This window comes from Numida meleagris, chromosome 4, assembly GCF_002078875.1.
Source record: "Numida meleagris isolate 19003 breed g44 Domestic line chromosome 4, NumMel1.0, whole genome shotgun sequence".
Taxonomy (NCBI): domain Eukaryota; kingdom Metazoa; phylum Chordata; class Aves; order Galliformes; family Numididae; genus Numida; species Numida meleagris.
The window spans coordinates 23,165,912-23,189,451 of NC_034412.1; the positions used below are offsets into that span (position 1 = coordinate 23,165,912).

Genomic DNA, 23,540 nt, shown 5'->3' on the forward strand with positions numbered 1-23,540 from the left:
CTTTGTGCTGTTTTCCTGGTGAATTGTAGGTTTGGGTTCAGCAGTGTTGTGGGATTTGGTGTAGAGGGGGAGAGAGGATAATGCTCTTAGCAGCAAGCTGGGCATCCAGCAGATACAGCCTTGTCTTGCCCTGTCTCAGGAGCACTGCCTGAGACCAAAGGAGGTCTCACCATGTTAAACAAGTGCCACTGTCCTTGTCAGACTAATTTATTGTTGGATCTTCTGGATAAGTTACTGAACTAAGGAAATTAATGTCTGTATTTCAGAGACTGCTGAAAAAGAAGGCTTTATATCCTGTGGCACTTGAACTGCTACCTTGTTGGATTTTTAAGGCGGTGATAGGAAATGCCCATTTCCCAAAACACAAAACCGTGATTGAATAAAGCTCTGGTTGCTACTTCAGAGTAAAGAAACAAAGCCTTCAGCTGTTTTTGTTAATGCACAAATTTCCATATACAACCATGAACCTTAGCTGACCGCTCTCCTCCTCTTTTTGCTAAGACAAGAAGCTTTGTGACCAGCTCTTGTACGTGGGAACAGTAGCAAAAAAGGAGAAAACCCATGTTGGCATTTTGAGGCTTTTTTGAAGACTGTATTTTTTCCTTCTGCCCGTTGCTGTGGTGGAAGGTGCTTCTCAAAAGGCACCTACCAACAGCCCAGGTGACCTTGGGTTGCTGCAGAAAAACAGATTGCTGAATGACAAGTCAGCATAATGAAAGATTATTGGGAGATTAGGCTAACATAATAACTCTGCAGGCTCTAATGGGGAGGATCAGAATGGGTTTAGGACTTTTATGACTTAGACTACTAGACTTCTATTTTCTACGCCATGCACATAGATTCTCACACAGAGGGCTTTCTTTGTTTTGCCTGTTCATGCTGTTATGATGTAGGTTAATAATGTTCAGCGCTGAAACAGTGATAATGGCTAGCTAGCTAAAACCTTAAGCGTTTTAAATTGAAATTCCTTTAGGACCATGGTTTCTATGAAATTCCAATGGCCAATTTCAGCTTTTTTATTTTACCTTAGGTTTTTTTTTTTAATTCCCCACTTGTGCTTCAACCTGTAGATGAAAGAAGAGAAAATGAAGGTATCTACTCTGCAAAGATGCTGTCACATTGTTTCTCTGCTGAAGGTGGAGCTGCCCTTTGGGTGGCTGGGGGTGGTGGTGGGGGCTATCTTTCTCCAGACATTGAAAGCGTGAACTGCAGAGAAGCTGCCTCCAAGCTGTTCTGAAGATGTGTACCATGTGTGCCTGCATCTCTCAGGTCTTTAGGGGAGGGGAGTTTGCAACAGGAATGCTCATTCCTTTCCTGGTGGGCTTCACAAAACTGGCATTCCCCTTTTGCCCTGTGAGACTGAATATAGTGCGTTAATTTGGTGGATTCATTCTTGAAGTCTCTGCCTTACTTCAACAAACAGCACCTCAACCACATGTGAATTTCCATGTTGTAGGGCAGGTCGGTTTGTGTTTGCCAGAGCAGGAATTAAGCTCCCCAAATAATCCTGTTTAATAAAATGTTGCAGGAATTTTGAAAACACTGAAAGAGCTGAGAATCGCTGGTTCTGTGTTCATTTATTTGTGTGCCTGGGCAACTATATTCATTCACCAGTGACTGTTTGCATAAAGCAGACCTGACCTGTGACCAGAAGGGTACTATTTGAGCTGGTAAGTGGAGAGGGTCTCATGTGGTCTTTCTGATCAAACTAGCAGATGCAGGCCAGAGGACACCTATAGCTCCTTATGCAGCTTGCAAAACAAAAGTTACACATTGTTGGTCTTGATGTTATTTACAACATTGTGGGGAGAAGCAAGCTACTCTGGGGACAGTCATAAACAGTAAAGCTAAATGGATTAAAATCTCTGTTCGTGTGTCTTATTAAACATTGTGTTCTTTTTCTAAGTAAATTAAGGATGGAAGGTGTACTAGCTAACAATGTATTGCTTCTAAACAGCGAGCCAATGAAGTATTGATGAAGCAATAACATGTAAAATGCTTAGAGACTGTGCGATCAATATATTTCTCAAAATGTCTGGTAGTCTTTTATAATGGCATCTGTTTATAGAGACTTGCTTTGTAAACTCTCTTTTTCATAAACAGCTCTTCTCTGTTTAGCTTCTTATCGGGCTGGATGCTTGAAACCCTAGGAAGGAGAAGAGAGGAGAAGAGCTTTAGAATAAAGCTCCTTTAGTAACCATCCTGTTCTATGTAAGTCTGTTGCCTTTATAAAGCATATGAGGATGACATTGTAGACCTGTTCATTGAGAATCTGGTCTTCCTTAGGTAATGCTTTTGTTGCTGACTTAACCACTTTCCATTTGAATCTTAGCCCAGGTACAATATTTGCTCTTGGAGGGGGATTAATTCTTGAAATCCTGGATGGACGCAACCAGAGACGCACTTTAAAATCCTCTACAAATTGTCTTTCTTCCTTGCTAAGAGGTTAGTAATTCTCTGGTTGATGGGAAGACGCGCAGGACATGACTGCGTGGAAAATTCATCTTTCTTCAGTGGTTTAGGAGTTGACGTCTTTGGCCTGTGGTAGCTCCTGTGCCGTTCGGAACACAGCAAGGTATTTGATGTTATTTGCCGGTTTCTTCTTATGGCCTATAGCGTGAATAAGGTGACTGTTCAACCACAGCTACTGTTCTGGACTTGGAAAACCAACTTATATTTCGTGAAATAGGAATTCTTAACTGTGTGTCTGTCTTTAACCTCCACCTTACAATTCTCTCAACTTTTCGAAGGAAAGTATTTCCTCTTTCTACAGTCTAGTGTGTGCAAATAGGTTATAGAAACTTTCTGCTTCTAAAACAGTTTTAAAACAGGAAAGCAAGTAGAAAAACAGAATGGAGGTAAGCTGCAAGCAGCTATATATGGTGAGACCAAAGGTCCTCTGACTCTAGCAGTGTCCAGAAGGGAGACGTGTACGAATAGAGCATGTGTAGAATTGTGCTTTCCTGATGCTCTCCTCAGCACCTAGATCATCCTGCCCAACATCTGCCAGAGCCCTTTTCCCTGGGAATGTGTCTAATCCTGTAAATCTATTAAAATTGGTGATGTACAGTCTTCTCCACTGTACCTTTTATGAGTAAATGCTACATTTTATTTTGAACTTACTGCCTATTCACCTAATTCAGTGCTGCTATTTTTTTTACTTAGGACAGAGTGAAAAATAATCTTTCCATTTCGTACCGCTCATTTTCTGGACATCTCTTTTTGGAGATCTCTTGTGTCCTTTTGGTCCCTTTAGCCCCTTCCACCACCCCATTATTTTTTCCTTCTCTGAAAGAATCTTGCTTCATCTGTCTGTGTTTTAGATACAGGCTGTTCCTTACCCCTGGTTGTATTTATTACCTTTCTGGGCAGGTAGTTGGACCGTTATATTCTTAAAGTCCTTCCTATTTCAAATTCAGTGATGCCCTGAAAGTAATGGGTTGTGTTCAGTTCTGATTTAGAAAAATACAGTGGTAGAGTTGAGTTCTCATTTTGGGTTTGGTCTGACTCATTACTCACGTATTGCAGAGTCATAGGGGTTGGACAGGGCCACTGGAGATCATCTTGCCCAACTCTCTGCTAAAGCAGGTTGCACAGGAAAGCATCCAGGTGGGTTTTGAGTATCTCCAGAGCAGGAGACTCCACCACCTCTCTGGGCAGCCTGTGCCAGTGCCCTGTCATCCTCACTGCAAAGAAGTTTTCTCACGTTCTAATGGAACTTCCCGTGTTCCAAATTGTGTCCATTGCACCTTGTCCTGCGTGCCATCGTTGTGTGTCTTAAACTGAGCGCTCTGGCTCCAAGACGTGGATACATCAGGGTTTCTAAAATAGCATCAATAACATAGTCTATTATGTTCTTGATTCATTTCCTAATAAATTCCCTGCTTACATCAAGACTTTCTTCCTATTTAGTAACTGTAACTATGCATATCAGACAAGGGTTGTATTTTCCTCATGCGGGATACTTTAAACTTACTGCCATTTTGTTTCAGCACCTACCTAGTCTACTTTGCAAAGTACTCCTCTAACTTAGTGCAGACCACTTTTTTTTTTAATGATCACAGGATAGTTTTCTACCTGTGGACAGCCTCTTCGCTCCTTATCTAGGCTTCTTTGCATTCACCCAAGACTATGTGGAATGGCAAATGTCCCAGGACAGATGAAGGAGCTCTAGTGTATACATGCAGTGGTGAAAAATAAATCCCAAACCTCAAGGTAGCCAAAATCCATGTGAACTGATAATCTGTATTTCCTATATCTTATCCAGTTTTTGACAGACTGACCTGCCTCCTTGACTGATGACAATTTAGAACTTCTGGTGACAAATCTTGGTGAGCCTTTTGAAAATTGAAGTACTTCTATTGATAAGACTACCTTTATCTCTACTTGTATACTCCACAGAAAGTCTCTACAAATCTCTCTGCAAAGGCCAAGCTATCTCTTCGCCTCTGGATTTTTTTTATTGGCCTAGTAATACTTTGAATGACTGAAAAACAAGTCCCTGGTCTTCTGCAGTGTTTCTGAAGAACTGTTTTTAAATAGTTGGGTTTTTTCCTTATAAGGAGCCAACCTTTGTACTGAACTTGAGTATCCATTGAAAGAGTCAGATTGGTAAACTATACCATAGGAGTAGAATGTTTTACCCAACCGTTGTGCCTACGTTTTTACCTCATCCACTTAACTTTTTCACCCCCATCTCTGACACTTCTCCCAGGAACCTTTGAGGGAGAAGTTCATTCATCCACAGTTACCTACCTGTCCATTGGTCATGAGCTGCCCTGAATCTCAGAAGACGGGGAAGAATGCTGATTCCCCTCCAAAACAAGTTATCTTCAAGAAAAGCACCCGTGACAAAGCAGTAAGTACCATAATAATGGGTATAAATATGTATGAGTTTCACTCATGGTCGAGTTGGAGACTTAGTACAAATCTCTTTCCTGTCCTCTTTCATTTTTCTGAAGAAGGACCATGATCAATATTTAGTATAAAGTTTGAGAAGACAACGTAAACAAAGCTCATATGGGAGAGCCTGTTACAGTCTTGCATAGGAGGCAACTCCCCTCTTTCTTCTAGGTTGTAGTTGTGCTGGTAAATGTTTAAAACAAAGCCGATTCATTGTTCGATAATGAATCTGATGGCATCAGAAATACTTAAATCCGTAGTTCTGTCCCATCCGTGAGCATTTGTGTTTTACTTCTTGGAGATGTACCACATTAGGTCCTCTCTTCTGATGTCCTGAAGCATGTGAATGGTCCTTTTGAGTCTGGTGTGGATTACATGTTTGGTGGGGGGACAAAAAAAAGTTCCGTGCTTAAAATGGAATTGCTCTGTTCTCTATAGAATTAACAGCTCCATACTACATCCTCCCACCCCCCAAGCAAACAACCATCAACACTTTGTAGTTCAACCATCTTTTCCCCACAGCTGACCATCTACCTGGGAAAGCGTGACTTCATTGACAACATAGGGAGCGTGGAACCTGTCGGTAAGTCCACGAGTGTACATGCTGCCCTTCCTGCTCTCCTAAGCCTGATTATCGTCTGGTCATCTTTTATATTTTCCTTTCTTTCAGATGGTGTTGTATTGGTGGATCCTGCAATGATCAAGGGGAAAAAAGGTTTGAGGTCTTATGCAATACAGGTTTTAGTTTGTTCATCCTCTTTTTAAGTGGGATACTGAGATAGAACTTCTTTATATTGCTTCAAGGGTACAGATGTAACTCCTCAGTCACTGGACTTTTTTCTCAAAGTAATGTATATAAAAACTTAGAATATGAATACTAACTGGGTTATAGAGCAGTGTTGAAATGAGTTTCCATTACTAGTGCAGGGTTTTACATCGCCTGGCTGTTTTTGTCTGCTGTATGCTTTACCTGCCTGCATTTCCTTCCAGTGTACGTGACTCTGACCTGTGCTTTCCGGTATGGCCAGGAGGACATCGATGTGATCGGCCTCACCTTCCGGCGGGACCTGTTCTTCTCTAGGGTCCAGGTGTACCCACCTGAAAACAAGCCAGAATCTCTCTCCCACTTGCAGGAATCTCTGTTAAAGAAGCTGGGGAAAAACGCTTACCCCTTTTTCTTTACAGTGAGTATCTCTTAAGAGCCCCTGACCTTGTTCTCATCTGTCATTACTGGGCTGCTGACACTCAGTGATGGATCGAAGACAGGGAATAATACTAAGTCATATTATGCAAAGCTCCAATTTTGAGTGAAACACAACATATCGATTTAATTTATTACCATCCCAAGTCGTAAAGTGCAAGAAGATCTTTACTGCATGTGAAATGTACTTGTTATAGACAAGGAAGTATGCAATAGCTTCACATATCCATGTCTTCCCCACTCCTTTGGGGCTGAAATACTTTGTACTGTTGCCCTGCTTACAGAGGAAGTGCCAAATCCTTTCTGAAAAATATGAAAAATAATTATGGGTCAAACAAGCAAATGAAAAGCTTGTTAGCAAATGCTGAAAACATAATGAATTGCCAATTTCAGAATCTGACAGGATATGCTTCCAGTACTGTCAGTGACTTGTCTGCCTTAGCATTCCTTAGGGAGATCTGGTTTTGAAAACCATGTGCTCTGATGTAGCAATGAATAACTCTTTGATTCTGCTCAATGGGTTGATGCCTGACAGATATTATTGACTACTCAGGTACAACCTAGTGATCCCAGCTGCTGGATTCACTGATGGGGTGTTAGCGCTCCGTCTCCAGGAGGCTCTGCAGCCTTTCCAGTTGGCATCTGAAACTGCTGGCCCTGCCCAGATCAGGAGCAAATGGGCACTCTCTGGAGGCTGGCTGGTTTAATGGCCTTAGCTGTTTTTCCAGAACAGAGATGCCTTGCTCAAGCTTCAAGCCCATGTAAATGGTGACTGGCGCTACTCTGAGTCATGTTGATGATCCTGGATGGGGAGCCAGATATCCCAGCTTCTAATCTGTGTCCCCAGTACTTTAGTGCTTGATTATAAGCCCAGGAGCTCTATACTTCTGGGCTCCTTTTTACTTTTTCCCTGTGTTTTTTCTGTCTGTTACTCTTCTAAGTCCCTTTCTTCCTAAAAGACTTTGCTCATGCATAGTAACCATAAGACCTCTCTCTGAGTTGGAACTTCAAAGGGTTGCTGTATGTAAGTGATCTGTTGTCTTCGGGGTTATGTTGTACCTTTTGTGAGCACGAAGTTAATTAGAATATCACAGAAATCTGCATAATATTGCTCAGGGTTCTTTTTCTTTTTGCTCCCACAGTTCCCAGATTACCTGCCTTGTTCAGTCTGTTTGCAGCCTGCACCTCGTGATGTTGATAAGGTGAGACTGGTACACCGGTGCTTATCACGAGGAAAGTTGTATGGAAAAAGTTATGTGAATTTATTTGGCTCACTTAGAGTGGAATAAAGTGACACTGGACTTTACTGTGTTATGCCACAAATGTCAGGAATCTGACTTTAAAAGCTACAGTGTGTGTCATGGAGTTAGAATTCAATTCCTCAAAATAAGAAAGAAAATCTAGTCCAGTAGCTGTAAGGCTGTGCTAAATCTGCAGTGCTTGTCATTTCCTTAAGGGTACCACATGATTTGTGGGTTGGATATGCAAAGTGATCCCAGCTATCGGGCAAGCTTGTATTAGCTATCAGTCACATGAGAGAGGGGAGGCTGAGTGCCTGAAATCTCACTGATCAATGTAACTAGCAGGTGTTAGACCTACTTCTGAGTTAAAACTAATGTGGAGAAGGACCGTTTTGTATGTGTGTATAAACAAAACAGAAACTCTGGAGGAAATATCACCAGGCAGTGAGATGTTCTGCTAGGTTTCTAACATCATTTAAAGTAGTCCTCCTGTACTTCACAGGATGCTTCTCTGAACAGCTGGGCTAGGCCTAAAGCCAGGTGTAACAATATAAAGCTGTTAAAGCAAAGGTCAGCTTGGCCTGATCAATTATTGTCCTGGCACTGGAAGTAGGGAGCTTGACCATGAGTCAGGAATTGGCGTTACAGAGCTGATTCAGAAACCCAAGATGGACTGGAGAACCTTGAGGCCGGTTGGTGGTTCCTCCTGTAGTGTGCTGTGACCTCTACAACTCTGCTCTCATATCCTTTTAGGAGAAGGGATATCATTTGTCAGGGGTTGGGAACTAAGCCTTGTAGCATGGAACAGGTGGATGCTGACGCACCAGGTGGCAGGGATCACTGTTACAGTGGTCAGAGGCCCAAAGAATTTGCAGTTGGCAGGAATCTGCCAGTTTCTAGGATGCAGAAAGATGCTTGAACATCTGTAGATGTTCTTGGCTTGTGATGCTGGTTTCACAGCTGCCCTCTCTCTCTGGCAGAGCTGTGGGGTGGACTTCGAGGTGAAAGCTTTTTCAGCAGAGAATTTGGAAGAGAGAATTCATAAGAGGTAACAGTATACATATCTCTGTGTGTCTTCAGCTGTGCCCTTATAAAAGAAGGGGGGAGTTACAATAATGCACTATGGTTGCTTATTCACCTTTGTTCCACTTGTCAGTGGACTTCTTGAATTTAAGCACATGTGAGCGCAAAACTCTTGCCTCTGCCAAGCAAGGTACCATCCTGTCATCTTCTGCTGCTTCCCAGGAACTCCACACGGCTGTTGATCCGTAAAGTGCAGTATGCTCCCGAAGAACCAGGACCCCAACCTTGCGCAGAGACCACGTGGCAGTTCTTCATGTCCAACAAGCCATTGCACCTGAAAGCTTGCCTCAGTAAAGAGGTGAGGAGTTTGCCCCTGGGATGTGAACATCATAATACTTCAATACCGATGCCCATTTTGTTACCCAAACAGCTATTTTGTGTGTTACCAGACCCTGTCTCAGCTGATCCTGACTTGTCCTGCACGCTTGGGTTCTAATGTGATTTTTGTCAGTAGCTTCTGCTAGAGGAGGGTGGGACACTGTTATCAGTCATTTGAGGCCAAGTAGGTCATTGGAGGCAGGATTGTGAGTCATGGGGATGGGCCACCTTGCTTTATCTGGCCTCTGTGGGGACTGGAGTTGTTTATGGCCTGGGAGAAGCCTTCTGACTGGATTTCTGAGCATTGGTGTCACCGTACTATCTAAGGGTCTGCGTCCGTGACAAGGGGGACAGGCCCGAAAAAAAAAAACGAGAAAAAGAGGAAGGAAAAAAAAATTGCCGGCGAGTAGGGGCCGGCCCCCCCTCGAGGGGTCCGGCGGCTAAAGCGGCAGAGAAGCCGCGGAGCTGCAACCTGGGAAAACCAAAGGGAAGAGGGGGACCCGTAGACGGATCTAACACAAAAACAGCGGCACCGATCTGAGGAGGAACAACTAATTTTACTAAATATATCAAAATGAGGCTAGTAGAATTATGATAGAGGGTTTACAGGCTGAAAATCTTACACAGTAAACTGCAGGAGGACCACGTGCTTTCTCCGCCGGGCTGGGAAGAACAGACCCCGCGTCTCCCACGCGGCTTCACCACCCCCTCCCAACGCAAAGACCCCTGGGGCTGCACCGCCTCCCCTCCCCCTCAGAGGGCCACACCAAAAAAGGTAGTTTGCCGTAACCAGGGGATTAACTCTTTAACTGCCCATACCTTACATGATGTAATGATGTGGAATACCGACAACAAAAAATCACAAAACCATAACAATTGGTTTCCCTCTAGGTGTACTACCATGGTGAGCCCATTCCAGTCACTGTCATAGTCACCAACAGCACAGAGAAAACAGTGAAGAAGATCAAAGTCCAGGGTATGTTTTTTACCATTGCTTGGATTCTCTTAGGACAAGAAAACTATGGTGGGAGGGCTGAAAGAGCCAGAATTTAGTGCGTGTAAACTGCCAAGCAGTATGGAGCACATCAGGAATTTGTCCCTCCACCCCATCTGTTGCTGTTTGTTTGCTGCTATTCATCAAATGAAACACTGTGCCCTTTTCCTGACTTGTGGTTGCTTGCCAGGCTTAATTTCAGGCCCCAGTGTGTCGTGTTTACTCAGGAAAGGACTGGCACTGTAGCAGGCAAGACAGGGCTGGGGGAAATCTGCCTTTTGGGAGCGTGGTGGGACGGGCTCCTTGTCAGTGTGATGCTCACCTAACAGGGAATGTGCCCCGGTGGTGTGCTTCACCTCGGGCTTCAGAAATGCCTGGGCACTGTGAGATGCAGCTGCTCTGCCAGTGATGGTGTAATTCTTCCTGAGGGAGCTGAGGGCAAGGCCTGAGGTTCAGTACTGTTTTATTTGTACCACTGCATGCTTTCATCCCACAAGCTCCATTGCATTTGGGCCTGTGGAAGACAGTCTGAGACAAAGGATGAGAAAGAGAAGAGAAAGCAGGGAAGGAACAAAGTTACTGAGGGTTTCATAAAACTCTACAGCATAGAAAGCCAATTTAGTGCCAGTCTTGCATGCACTATCTAGATACTCCCAAATATTTTTTAAACTGACATTCTTCAGTCTAGCTTAAAAAGACCTTATTTTAGATTCTCTCATCACTGTTTGAATCAGAATTACCATGCACTTTCTGGTGTTTGTTTGGAAAATGCTGGAACTTGACGGCAGTTTGGTATCCAGTCTGCTTGATGGTGATGCAGACAAGAGGTGCTAGTTTACCGGAGATGAAAGCAAGCATGTTTAGAGAAGGAGATCTTTGTAATGGGAAGAGCAGACCTCCAAGGGAAACCATGAGCTATTGACTTTCTGTCATCTCCAAACCAAAGGTAGGCATGTTTCAGGGAAGACAGAGACTAACAACACACAGTTGGCAAAGTCTGTGACCAGGCTGCCTGGCGCTCCCATCAGGCTCTAAATGTATGGGTTTTCCTGCTCTCCCCCTTGCATTTTCCACTCCTGAGACTGTGGAGCAGCTGTGTTGTTTCTGATGCCTGTGCATAACTGATAGTCCCTCTTTTCCTTTCTCACTTAAGTGGAGCAGGTTGCCAACGTGGTTCTGTACTCCAGTGACTTCTATACAAAAGTGGTAGCTGCTGAGGAAGCCCCGTGAGTGAACACTCTGTTTATCCATCCTTGCTACGCTCTTTCACACCCTCTTAATGACCCTCTTCCTTGGTTATGGGAGGTACTCCTGGCTGCAGCATGGCAGTTGCCTGCTGTTACAGTGCTCTTTGCCGCGTATGTTTGCCTTGATGCCAGCCATGCTCTGGGTGCAGCTGGTCTCCCCTTTGTGTACCAGTGGGTGCTTTGCTCTTTTTTTAGAACAGGGGAGGCTACAGAAAAGCTGTTTTGTTTGAAGAGTAATTACCTACAAGAAACACTTAGCAAGGGGACATGGAGGGCTCTCCATTGCTTGAAATCTTTGAAAGGAACTGCAGTGCTTTTCTGCAAGGTGCTGCTGTGTGTCTGGGAGTGCTGGATGCTCTAGTTTGGGGTCAGTCTTTTTCATAACACTTTTTTCTAATAAGATCAGAAAAACCCTTGCCAAACCCTTGGCTCAGTGGTGTGGTGGTGTGGAGAACTTCCTGCTTTTATGCCTTGCAGTGCATTTGCAGTGCAACATTGGGCTCTGCTATGTGAGGAGGGCTGGATCCACCGAGACACTTTATACTTTTCTGGGTTTTACTCTGCAGTGTAGGGGCACATCTTCCTTTGAGTACTAGTCTTCTGAACAAGCATTCATTTTGTCCAGATATAGAGGTCTGCAGCATGGTTGGACTGACTTTTAGATGTCTGCCTTAATGTGAAACTACTAATTTTCTGCAAATGCTTGTTTCTCTCTGCTGATTACAAAGGACAGTTCTTTGACTAGTTCAGACATATGCATCCACACTGTTGACTTCTAAGTCTGGACAGATAAATTGCACTCCTTGTGGATGGTTTGTGATCTATTTTGAAATTATCCTAGTTGGGTTTGTAAGGCAAATCAGAGTGTATCACTCTCCCTCTCCCACCTGCTTCTTATTTTCAGGGAAAAGGTGCAGCCAAACAGCAGCCTGACAACGACACTGACGGTTTTGCCTTTGCTAGCTAACAACCGGCAGACCCGGGAAATAGCCCTGGACGGCAAGCTAAAGGATGAGGATACCAACTTAGCTTCTAGTACCATGTGAGTAGAGTTTTAAAGGGTCCCAACTGTTGGAGAGTGTAAAGAAGAGGGCGAGATCTGACCTATCAGATGTTTGTATCTGCCTCGATGGGTGCATCTGAGTTGCACAACTTATCCTGTCGTACTCATTCAGTCTGAAGGGCAGTCATAGAGATGGAAAGAGGTATTAGCTGTCCTTGAGTCTCTTTTTTAGGAAAACGGGATGTTCATCTAATTGTTTCTCCTGCCACGTGTTGTTGCTCTGTTGCTGTACTACCTAACACCGCTTTGTCTTCTCTGATAGTATTAAGGATGGAATAGACAAGACGGTGATGGGCATTCTGGTTTCATACAAGGTCAGAGTGAAGCTCACTGTTTCGGGGTAAGAGTAAGAGACTTCTTGCTACATCTGCTTAGAGTTAAGAGAGTGAAGTGTGTATTTCACTGACTGTTGTGGAGAAGGTGGGACGGTCCACCCTAACAGAAAAGGCACATACTGTAGAACATCAGCATAAACTTCCTTTATATTGTGTATTAGCCAATCCAAACAAGGATATGAAAAGTGAAACTTAAAAACAAGTGCATTTTGATGTTATGATCTGTGGCCAGTAAAGAAGAGTATAAGAGGAAGGTGATTTTGATAGTCCACAACTAAAAAGTTATTTGCTGGAACATCAAAACAGGAAGGCACTTAACATAATTGTGTTCTCCTCTGTTTCCTTCTGTAGCCTGCTGGGAGACTTCACATCCAGGTAAATGCCATCTTCATTTTCAGACCATGTAGCCATAGTTGCTAATTTGTCTTTTCACCCTCTTCTTATCCTCCTTCCCTAACAAGTAACTATCCCTTAAGCTAATAGAAATAAGAAATCTGCACAGTCACTGGTTAAAAAAAAAAAAAGTAAGGCAATTACAGAACTGTATCTTGTACATGTATGCAAGTATGCTCAGCACATAATAAACCCAGCTTATTAGAGTAGATATCACTAGGATTTTTGTGAAGAAATCTGAACTTTTTTTAAGGTGAAAGTTATAATTAGAAAAAAGCTGAAATAATAGATAAAGCTGGAATTCTGGGCCTAGGCTGGCCTGAGCTGAGAGGAGTATAGAGCCAGGCATGACTGGGGGCTGTGGATCTGATGCGCGCTCTCTTTTCCCCAAAGTGAAGTGAGCACAGAGCTGCCATTTCGTCTCATGCACCCCAAACCTGAGGAAAAGAACGTAACAGGTCAGTTATACCTCATTTTTGCCTTTTTTTTTTTTTTTTTTGGTTATAGTTGTCTCATATGAATTGTTACTATTGCAAGGCTTGCAGTGATTTAGCCTGTAGTGTCTGGAAGATGCCAGAATGGGGACTACTGTGTGCATCTGTGTGAACCTCGCAGCACAAGGAAACAGGGAGAAGGGATGCTGAGATTGAGGAAAGCAGAATTAGGTCATGTTTCCTTTCTGTCTTTCATCTGTAGAATCACAGCTGAAAGCACAAGGACTTGAGGGAGCACTGCACGGTTAAATCTCATGACTGCTGTGCCAAAGGTCCTGAGCACAGCTGTCAACAATTTCTAGCCAGATTACAGTATAGCGAACAAGAATCTGTCACAGAAAACACCTAAAATGTACAAAAAAAAAAAAGCAAAATGCTTTTAAACAAAGTTAAGAGGTGTTAAAGCCATTCATGATTTTACAAAGTCCCTTTTATGTACACGTAACATTGCCCATGGTGTTTGAGGTGTGGCCTTAATGTTCAGTTTTTGTGTACAGGAATCTGAGAGGAACACTCTCTTCAGAATTGGGTCAGTAAATAGAATTGTGACAAACGTAAAGCTGGCAGGGATCCTTCTTGAAGGTTAATAACCAACTTGCTGTCTTGGTTACTTGTAGAAATCATAGGCCAGTGTAAGGAACTAGATTTCCCCAGGTATATAAAGTCTTAAGATTGGATGGAAAAACTTCAGACTATCTCAAGCATGTGTTCTCTTCCCACTTCTTCAGACCTGACTGTATCTGTTCCCTAGTGGTGATCATCAGAAACTGCAAGGTGCTTGCACTGAATCAGGATTTCCTATACAGCATCTGGAGCAGCTAATGAACAGAAAACATTATGCCAGCCTTTCAGTGTTGAGATTGTTCTAGATAAGTCAGCTTGTCCTGCTCGCTGTCTTTGTATGGGGTTAGGTGGGCTTCAAGCAGAAACCCATGGCCACTTCTGCACTGTGGTTGTTTTTCTTTATTTTTTCTTTGGGCTAAAACTTATCTAAAATTGCAGTATCTATGAAAATGACCACTAGATTATGGAGGAGACTATGAAAGTAGTTATCCTGAGATGGTTTCTGTGTTCTATACTGGAGGCATTAGAAAGAGTGCTTTAGCCCTCATTGTGGTAAATACTTGGGATACATTAAACATAGTATAGCCAGCTGATAAAAAGAGGTGATTCTCCCACTATACTTAGCTTTGGTGCAGCCTCACCTTGAATACTGTGTGCAGTTCTGGGCTCCACAGTATTTTTATAGGATGTGAAGTGCTGAGAGGAGGGCACCAAAGCTGGTAAAAGGGCTGGAAGACATGTCCTGGGAGGAGAGGCTGAGCACATTTGGGTTGCCCAACATGGAAAAAAGGAGATGGAGGTGACCTCACTGCATTCCACAACTTTCTGAGGAGGGGGCAGGGAGCGAGTTGCTGGACCCTGCTCTTGCGAACCAGTGGAAAAACACAAGGGAACACCAGGGGAGTTTCAGGCTGGACATGAGGAGAAATCTGTTTACCATAAGAGTGATCAAACACTGGAACAGGCTTGCTGGCATTGGTGCCTGTTGGTTTCGGGCACTCCACAGATGTATGCAGACTGCATCTGCTTCCAGGGGCCTGTGAGACGGGAAATTGGTTCTTCATGGTTGGTCTGTAGGATTGATAAGTTGGACCACCTTGGAGAAGCTGCTGTAAGGCAAATGCTATGCTCATGCAGTGAGTTCCCTTCCATGGAGCAGGCCTGCAAAGCTCTGCTAGCAGACTGCTGACATAGCTGTGTACTTGATCATGATCTCAAGTGGTGACTCACTGTAGGAGAGCAGCTTTGCCAAGGGTCTTCCCATCGGTTCTGCTTGAACATCCTGAAGCATTTCCCCTAGGCTTTCCAGCAGGAATCCCCCTGCCACTGAGCTTGGCGAAGGCCAGGGTGGTGGCCCAGGAAAGGTGGCTGGTGAGGGCCATCTGGTGTCCGCAGTGAGCCTCACACAGCGGAGGTGCTGCTGGGCTCCAGGGCTGCAAAATCGAGCTTTTGTGGATCCAGAGAAAAGCTTAACAACCTCAAATGAGGACCATCTAGAGGCTCGGGGAACAGTAATGAACTCTGTGTATATTTTCAGAATGGTGTGAGGTTTTTTTTGACATGACATCATGTTTAGTGTTAATGCCACGTCTCCCTTTTTATTTCCTGTGCTTTGAGCTGATAATTTTGTCGTAAGCATTTGTAGGCTAAGATGAAGAAGAATGCAAGTCAGTCAGTTCTCCCTTTTAAGATCATTTCAAAGCGTGGCTGATGCTCTTTTATATAGTACACTCAAAAGAATGTGGGCAGAAGATTTTACAAGGGAAACGGAGAACTGCAGTATTTCTCAGATCACTTCCCCCAGCACATCCTCTCACCAAAGATGCAGCCCCCACATATTGTTTGCTACATCAAAGTCATCAAGGAGCTTGCTGTCAGGAGACAGCTATACTTCATGCATTCTGTACAGATGGAAACTGCAGGTTTCTTGTAACTTTAGGGGGAAAAAAAGTGTAGTTTCAGGAGCTATCCCATGGGAAAGCCCTACAAGCAGTCAACTGAAGAAAAAAAAGTGCTTTCTATTCAAACAAGACAACTAACACAAAAGAAAATCCCTCTGAAGCCTACATAGCTGATCTGGCAACTGTGCTGGAGTGCCGTGTCTGAGCTCATTACAGGGAATAAAACAGCTTACAAATGAAGCTGGTAAACTAAAACTCTTTCTGGCTTTCCATGTTCTCTGCCTAATCAATCTCACAATTGGAAAGACTTCATACTATGGAGATGCATTTTTCATTCTGCTACTGTAGTTCATGCGTCAAAAAGTGCTTCATTAGTGAAATAACATTGAATTTGTAATCAAGAAAATCAAGACTTAATTGCAGAGATGGAGATTCAACAAACAGTGTTTAGAGTGTTAAAGGTCCCACAAGATATAATTTTAATTTGTTGGTTTGTTCAGCAGCCTCTGCAATGGATGTAGGCAAAGGTACATGCATAGGGAATGTTGAGATCACTCCTTCTTGTTCCATTCCCTTTTGTTTTTACTGATGAGTCAGTAGTAACCAGTTTGTCTATTGTACCTCCCTTCTTCCCTGACTTGTCACTTCATCTTAAGGTGCAGCTGGGAGAAAGCAAAAGTCAAAGCAGTTTATAGCATCAAAGCTAAAGGGGATTAAAAATGTCACATACAATGACTTATTCCCTGTGGAGGAGTAATATCCTTTTCCCTTCTCTAGCTAAAGTGACTTACAGCAAAAGTAAATGAACCGTAAAATCAGTATATTTAATCATGCAGAGCTGATGTGAGTGTAGAGAACCAGAGAACCCCAGACAATGTCAGAACAGGTAAACTTCTGAAGAACGTGACTCAATTTTTGGGCCAAACATGGACACGTGTGATTAGCTGCACTGTGTTTTCACAGCATATTGTTTGACCCTTTTTATTTGTGTGATGAGCATTCATCTCTCAGTAGAAGCAGGGCTGTGAGAGTGCATGGCTGTTGCTGTTTGCTTGCTCTTCCTTTCGCACTTGGAGGAGATAGAAATGGAACTGCTTGCTACTTTTCTTTTTCCGTGTCCATTTACAGCTTTCTTGTCTTGGACTCCTCAGAGGCCAGCATTTGCATGTTTCATGTGTGCTAGTTTTGCATCTGTTTTTGGATCCATGTGGTTCACGGGTGGTTATTTTCAGGCAAGGCAGCTCCTGTCATACTGGCAGTCTGTCTTTTCCGCCTGTTGACAAAAATGGATAGAGAGATGTTTCCTTTAAAGACAGAGTCCAACCGGGCTGCATGTCTGCTTCCAAGACCTTTCCCAGTCAGCAGCTTGCCCAGAAGCTCCTGCTGGGATTTTTACAAGGCTGTGTTCTCAGTTTGAGTTCTTTGCTCTGGTGTTTTCCTGCTCTTGTCCTGATGTTTTACATTTTGTGGGCCTATGTCTTGGACACTGACTTTTATTTTGGCTGGTATTCAACACATGGTCATTTATCTGCTCTCTTGTTAAACTTGCATGAAAGGGTTGCTTTCAAGAAGCCTAAAAATATTGTGTCCCTTTAACCCTATGCTCACCCTGTATCGATATTGTAACTTGCAGAAATTAGAACATTTTCAAAGGGCTTGAATGCCTTAAAATGTGTTACACAGCCTCTTTTTTTTTTCCATTGTGAAGTTAAAAGAGGTTAAAAGCAAGCATATAATGAAAATTACCATATGTCACAACTTTAATTACATGGAGTCATTTCTGTGGCTGTATAATAAAAGCCTATAGAAAACCCTCTGCAGAGAGTATGGTGATGTTCTGGAGCCTCATCTGTCCTCAAACACAGCGCCCTACCATCCTAACCCTCAAAACACTTGCTGGGATGCCAGTTGAAAATAGGTTGGCTTTTTCCTTATTTTTGGGTTCCAGAGACTTTTTCGATGTTATAATGCTAAATAAGCCACAGGAGAACAAGATAATGATGTGGGGGGGAGCCTGACTCCTGTTAGAGTGCTGATGTAGGCAAGCCAGTGGGATGTAATGTAGCAGACTGGAGATAAAATAGCATCTGTACCTTGAAAGATTTACATATTTGAATGTAGTCTTACACTTAAGCTATGTAAGCATTGCTATACTGCTACAATATTTATGTATTGATTCAGTATGTATCAGACAACAAAGTATATGCCTAGCCCAAAAAATACCTCTCCCCCCCCCCCAACCCATTCTGTAGGATCAGCTTCAAACCACACTGGTGAAGGCTGCTCACTTTGCCTGCATCTCTGATGTCACTGTTCCCATAGTAATGAGCGTACTTTGAAGAGAGGAAAGAGAACAGACTATTTAAAGAATAAAAATTGGAGGAAAATAAAATGAGAGCAATGCTTTGTGTTGGAAACTTTAAAGAAACTTTACAACTTCTAAATATTTCATTTAAAATCCATTTTGGTCAAGTATGAATGCCCTGAGACTGTCCAGACTTCATCTGGGCCTTTGTGAGCAGAGGGAGCTGTCCTTTCACACTCTGGATGCACATCAGGAGTGCCTTTATGCGATCCATCATTTGAGGCATTTTGGCTATAGTGCCCCACTTAGCACACTTTTAATGCTGACTTTTCCAGCGGTGCTAATCATGCTTGTTGCCTTTGATTTCAGCATGTGTGTGGGTGGGAATTCTGCAGGTCATCCAATCACTGAAGTATCCCCAGTCCCTGATGACTTCTGTAGAACAATGGCCTTACAGCACTGTACTTTCTCACTTAAACTCATGAGAAATAAGCAAGTGGTACAATGCTTATTTGATAAAGTAACTGTAAAAGCAAAACAATCAGTTTTCCCACCTCTTCCCTGCAGTATAGTCTGTCCTTACTGTAGGCTGTGCTGAATACACCTTCCAAGGAATCCTGCTAGCAAGCTGGAATACTGCAAACATTGCTGAGTGGTCAGCAAAGATCCCATCAAAGGAACACAAGCACCAAAGGTTTATATTTAGGCAGGGATGAAATCAGTAGTACTGCCTCTGTCTGCTGAGAGGCTGTCTTTTTGTACCCTGATTTCAGTACTTCTGTGTTTACTGAATGAGAACACCTTCTCATCGGCTGGCTACTTAAATCATAGTGATAGACCAATTAAGACTAACACATGAGCACTGTCATCAGAGTAGAAGTGTGTGCACAGATGTTTCTCACAGCTGTGACTGGTAGCGAGCACAAATGGGAAAAATCTGTTTATTTCTCAGCCCTTCTGAGGTCTTGGGCAATATTGCTGGAGTGCTTTCACATTTGAGAGACCAAGTTTTGCTTTAGCAGGTGCATGCACACACGTTTGGGCTGCTGGAATTCTTGTATTGCTGCAAATCCTAATGCTTTATGAAATTTTGCTATTTCTAGCATCCACTGTTCTAACTGTTAGTGTGTCTCTTTTCCTCCTTTACTGCATGCTGATGACTGCAGGGAAGGATGGGTAAGTTTCTTTTAATGGTATTTCACATTCTAGCTTCTGCTGTGCATTGCTTCTTTGAAAGCTCCTCAAAATTGTCCGAAAATCCACAGGGATCACAGAGCATAAACTTAAAAAGTGAGTAAACTGCTGTGGCTTGCCAAATTGCCACTACTAGTTGAACAGTAAGGACTGACCATGTGAAAATGGTTTGAGATCATATTTTGCCTAACAGTTGGAGAGAAAAAGATGGTCAGCTGATGCTCTGTAGTTTCAGGAACTCAGTGAGTTCAACCATATGCCCATATTTTAAGTGCAGAAGGATGAAAGGTTTCACATTTTATCTCAATACAAAGACCCTTTCAAGCTGCCAATTATTCAGCTAGCTGATATTTAGATATTTAGCTGGAAAGAGCACAATTCATTGGAGATGAAAACCTTCTCAGTTTGTGTCCTGACTTGTTCAGTCAATTCCCTTTCCTACTAGCTAGAATAGCACCAATGAAGATAGTATCTGTGGGGATGTGATACAAACCCCTTTGAAGACTAAAGAAATATCACCAGAGACTGCTCCAGGCTTCTTTCTTCCAGTGTGTTGTTTTTCAGTATGCTGGTATAAAAAATGTCTGACCTCATTCTGAAAGATCTACACTTCTTCCATTTCAGTGATGCAGAGATGGTATTTGAGGAGTTTGCTCGTCAACAGTTAAAAGATATGGGTGATGAAGAAGAAAACAAGAATGTTTCCTCAACTGATGAGTGATGAAAAGAATGAGCTGATGGAGAAGCTATGTAGTCTAGCACCAATTTGTAATTTAGGACCTAGGTTTCTAGTAAACTGTGTTCTTGGTGCATGCGCTGTCAGGGATCAGTAGACATAAAATCATAAATCTCTGTTACTTATTAAAAGTTTCAGCTCCATAAGAACATAGCAAACTCCGTACCTGTTGCTTACTCTAACTACCAGAGGAGTGCAGGAAGGCTGCCATGCTTCGGCCTCTGCCTCAGAGCTACCTGTTCAGGGGGTTAGTTACTTTTACCACTGATGAGAGCTTACACAAGGGCTTGTGCAGCTAGGGTTGAGGAGTCTCTGCTTCTGAAACACTAGTGAACTAAGTCCTAGTTTGAATGTCTGGCTTGCTGCCTTTGACTTGAAGTTCTTCAGTGGACTGGATGAAATTGGTTTTATTTCCTTTTGTTTGCATTTGCATTTCTGCTTTATCAAACTGATCTAGTTAATATTTTCAGTGCTTGCACTGACCATGTGCATGGCTTACATCCACCTTCTCTGCCGCTAAATGTCTTGCAAGTCATCTTTCACAGCAGTTGTAATGCTAAGATATTAGGTTAGCTTTCCAGCATTATTCTTAACAGCCATGTTATTAAAGATCAGAGAAATGTGCTCTGTACATGAATTCCTTAACATAGCTCCCTATGCGGAATGCTAACCAGAGAACTGCTAGTCCAGATTAATCTTATTTAATCTAGTTTTCTTTATGTGGCAGTGCTTCCAAAGAGAGCACGATGAAATTAAGGAGGAAACCATGGGGCAGACTGCACTTAGAAACCCACATCCCTCTGCCAGAGATCAGCTTATACTCTAAGAAATTAGAACATAGCCTGCAAACATTGATCTCCCTTGTTGATCTGAATTTTCTCATTATCCAAGCAAATGGATAGAGTCCTTTCCTGTGTTCCATTTAGGCTCTGGCTGAAATGAGTTGCATCAGCTAGCTACATTTTGCATGTAAAAAGACTGCTGTTAGCTTTTTCTCATTTTTTTTCTGTTTTTCATTGTCTCTGGATTAAAATTATCCTTGGAAGTCTGAATGCTGGGCCTACATTTATTAATATAAACCTACATTTCTCACCCTACACAATGGAAAATGAATTCAAGAGCTTTCCACTTCAATCCTAGCTAACAACAATGGTCACTTCATAGAGAAAAAAACAGACATTTTAGTCTGCCCGTTTCCTCCCAGTGGGAGCAGAACACTGGTGAAAGCCTGCTGTAAGCAAGTTGTGCTTCTGTCTTGCTTCAGCCCGTGGACCTTGCATAAAACAAGCTTCTCTGCTCTCTCACTTTAGTTTCTATTGATAGCAAATAACTAGTGAAAGCAGCTGGCTTTGGAGGAAAGCATGGGCTGCTCAGGCATTGCTGTTGCTGTTGAAACAGCCTTCTGCTTTACTTAACAATACTCTGCAAACTGGGCTTGTTTTAGATGCTGAAAGCAGCGAGCTGAAGCCTGCAGCTGACCCCAGAGCTCTGCCAGCGCTCTCACACCACACCTGTCAGTGTTTGTCCCGTTTGTCACAGCTGCCTCACCTGGGCTGAGATCACAGGAGGCAATCTGGTTTGTGGCCAGCCTTGAGTCGTTTGCTGCTAGAGCGTCACTGCAGCCGTCTCAGGTGCTCCTGGGCAGTACGGTTGGTGTGAGCACAGCTTTGGTTGTGAGGGAAGGTCAGCCTGCTGCAGCTGGGCGCCCGGGAGAGCCTTTCTAAGCATTGCACTGCTATTTGTATTATTAATTTTGTGGTAACTGCCGGCTGAGTACTACAGCCCGACGGAGCACCTGCTCTACCCGCGGTCACTCACAACTCTACAACCGAGAGAGGCGGGGGGAGCCCGGCTGGGGGCGCCGAGCCGAGCAGAGCAGGCGGTGCCGCCTCAGCGCTTCTCCTCAGCCCCACCAGGGGGCGCGGCGGGAGGCGGGCTGGGGTGGGGGGGGGCTCTGGGCGCACCGCCCCGCACGGTGCAGCATGGCGGCGGCGGGTGCCGTGCAGCCCCAGGCCGGGGCGGTCGCCGCCGCCGCCGCCAGCGCTGCGGCGGACGAGTCGTCGGACAGCGAGCCGGAGCAGGAGCCGGGCTCGCCGCAGAAACTCATCCGCAAAGTCTCTACGTCCGGGCAGATCCGCCAGAAGGTGCGTGCTGCGGGCGGGGGCCGCGGGCAGGGCCTCGGGCTGTGGCAGCGCTGTGGCCGGCGCTGCCTGCGCGTCTCCTCAGCGCCGCCGCCTCCCCCTCCGTCGGTCCCGGCCCGACCGCCCCTCGGCGCCCTCCCTGAGCCGGGTGCCCCCTGCTCGCCCGTCAGGGAGCTGCCGCGCACCCCACGCCGCCCCCAAGGACCCGCGGGCCGCCTCGCCCCACCCCTCCGGAGGCCGCCTCGGACGCCGCCTCGGACGCCCACCGCCCCAGCCGCCCGCTGCGGATCTGAGGAGGACCTCTCCAGCCCGCCCCTCAGGGACCCGCTGCGGACGCTAACAGCCGCCCCTCCCGGCTCTGACCGCGGCCTCCTGCGAGTGCCCCTTAGGAACCCAGCTGCCCCTCAGCAGCCCGGCATGGAGCCCGCTGTGCTCCCCGGAGATGCCCCGTCCTCGCCGTCCTCGGCAGGACGCTGTCCTACTTTCGGCTTTTCTCACACTCACCTCCCATAGCATTTTCCTGCAGTCCCTCCAGTCAGGTGTCAGGCCCTGCCTTTGGTGTATGATGTTTGACCCCAAGGTGTGTGGTCTCCCCTTTTATCCCCCCACAGTGGAGTTGCCAAGGGCTCCCCTCACCTCTCCATGCCTCCCCCAAGGCTCTGCACAGCCGAATCTGTCACCTTGTGCCTTCCACTTCACTTTCTGACCCCTCTGGCCGTGGTCCTGCTGGATGCGCTGTGAGTTGTTTCGTACCCACAGCTCTGTGCTCTGGAAGATGCAGCCACCGCTGCTGTCCCCTGCACTCAGCGTATGCCTCCCTCTGCACCTTCTCGTCTTTGTCATCTTTGCTTCCCGCTCTTCCCCATCTTGTGCTCTGCCGTTGTTCCTTTCCGTAGCTGTGTAGTGATGCTGCTTCACCTCCTGTCTGGACAGGTGCTGGTCTCATAGCAGGTTTGTCTCTGTTCCCAGCTTTCTCTGCCTTGCTTCAACTCCCTGGTCAGGGAGCAGTCATTTCCACTCCCCTTGGCCCTGTAAGGCTTTACCCCTCTGCAGCCCATTCTGGAACAATGATGCCATTTTTAGGGGCAGTGACAGTATTTTGCTCTCCAGGAGGAGCAGTAGTTGTAGTTTCTCTGCATTGTTAACATAAAAGAAGATGTGAAGATTTCCTCCAGTCTTAGGCTGGGAACCACCCACAGGGAATTGCCCTCTTCTGTACTATTTTTACTATAGCTGCATGATTTTTCTTCGTTAGCCGCTGAATCCCTGTGTAACCCTTGGATTTTGTGTGATGTATTTCTGTTTGCAAACACCAGGTTAGTTACTTTCTGCCCTGGAGTCACTGTTGTCTCGGAAGCAGGGGCCGGTGTGTGTGGGTGCAGGAGGCTGCTTGGTGCTCCTGGTGTTTATCTTGCATCTGTAGCGAAG

At 44.7% G+C, this 23,540-nt stretch overlaps 2 protein-coding genes across 7 annotated transcripts in view; both read left to right on the top strand.

Annotated features, from left to right (window-relative positions):
- Positions 74-21,023, top strand: SAG (S-antigen visual arrestin). 4 transcript variants are annotated; one of them, XR_002438078.1, is made up of 15 exons: positions 74-4,858; positions 5,425-5,485; positions 5,573-5,617; positions 5,893-6,086; positions 7,246-7,305; positions 8,325-8,392; positions 8,590-8,725; positions 9,637-9,721; positions 10,893-10,965; positions 11,891-12,028; positions 12,312-12,389; positions 12,736-12,759; positions 13,171-13,235; positions 14,000-19,217; positions 19,860-21,023. XR_002438078.1 is itself a non-coding variant. In XM_021394967.1 (15 exons), the coding sequence occupies exons 1-15, from the start codon at positions 4,769-4,771 to the stop codon at positions 19,954-19,956; spliced, it is 1,224 nt and encodes a 407-aa protein (XP_021250642.1). In that variant the 5' UTR covers positions 74-4,768; the 3' UTR covers positions 19,957-21,023. The 4 variants fall into 4 exon arrangements, 3 of the variants coding, with proteins under 3 accessions (XP_021250642.1, XP_021250644.1, XP_021250643.1); XM_021394967.1 differs by having other exon boundaries at positions 19,208-19,217; XM_021394969.1 differs by having other exon boundaries at positions 14,000-21,023.
- Positions 21,925-23,540, top strand: part of DGKD (diacylglycerol kinase delta) — a 57,618-nt gene continuing 56,002 nt past the window's right edge. For all 3 annotated transcript variants that reach the window (XM_021394933.1, XM_021394939.1, XM_021394934.1), the window contains exon 1: positions 21,925-22,115. In XM_021394933.1, coding sequence (XP_021250608.1) covers positions 21,954-22,115 — 162 coding nt within the window. In that variant the 5' untranslated portion in view covers positions 21,925-21,953. The remainder of the gene's footprint in view (positions 22,116-23,540) is intronic.

What these genes read in the sequence shown, in the direction of transcription:
- SAG (XM_021394967.1), top strand. Translation starts at nt 4,769, where the DNA reads ATGAGCTGCCCTGAATCTCAGAAGACGGGGAAGAATGCTGATTCCCCT. An exon ending in AAAGCACCCGTGACAAAGCA is followed by an intron (nt 4,859 to 5,424) that starts GTAAGTACCATA and finishes TTTTCCCCACAG; the next exon opens with CTGACCATCTACCTGGGAAA. An exon ending in GAAGAGAGAATTCATAAGAG is followed by an intron (nt 8,393 to 8,589) that starts GTAACAGTATAC and finishes GCTGCTTCCCAG; the next exon opens with GAACTCCACACGGCTGTTGA.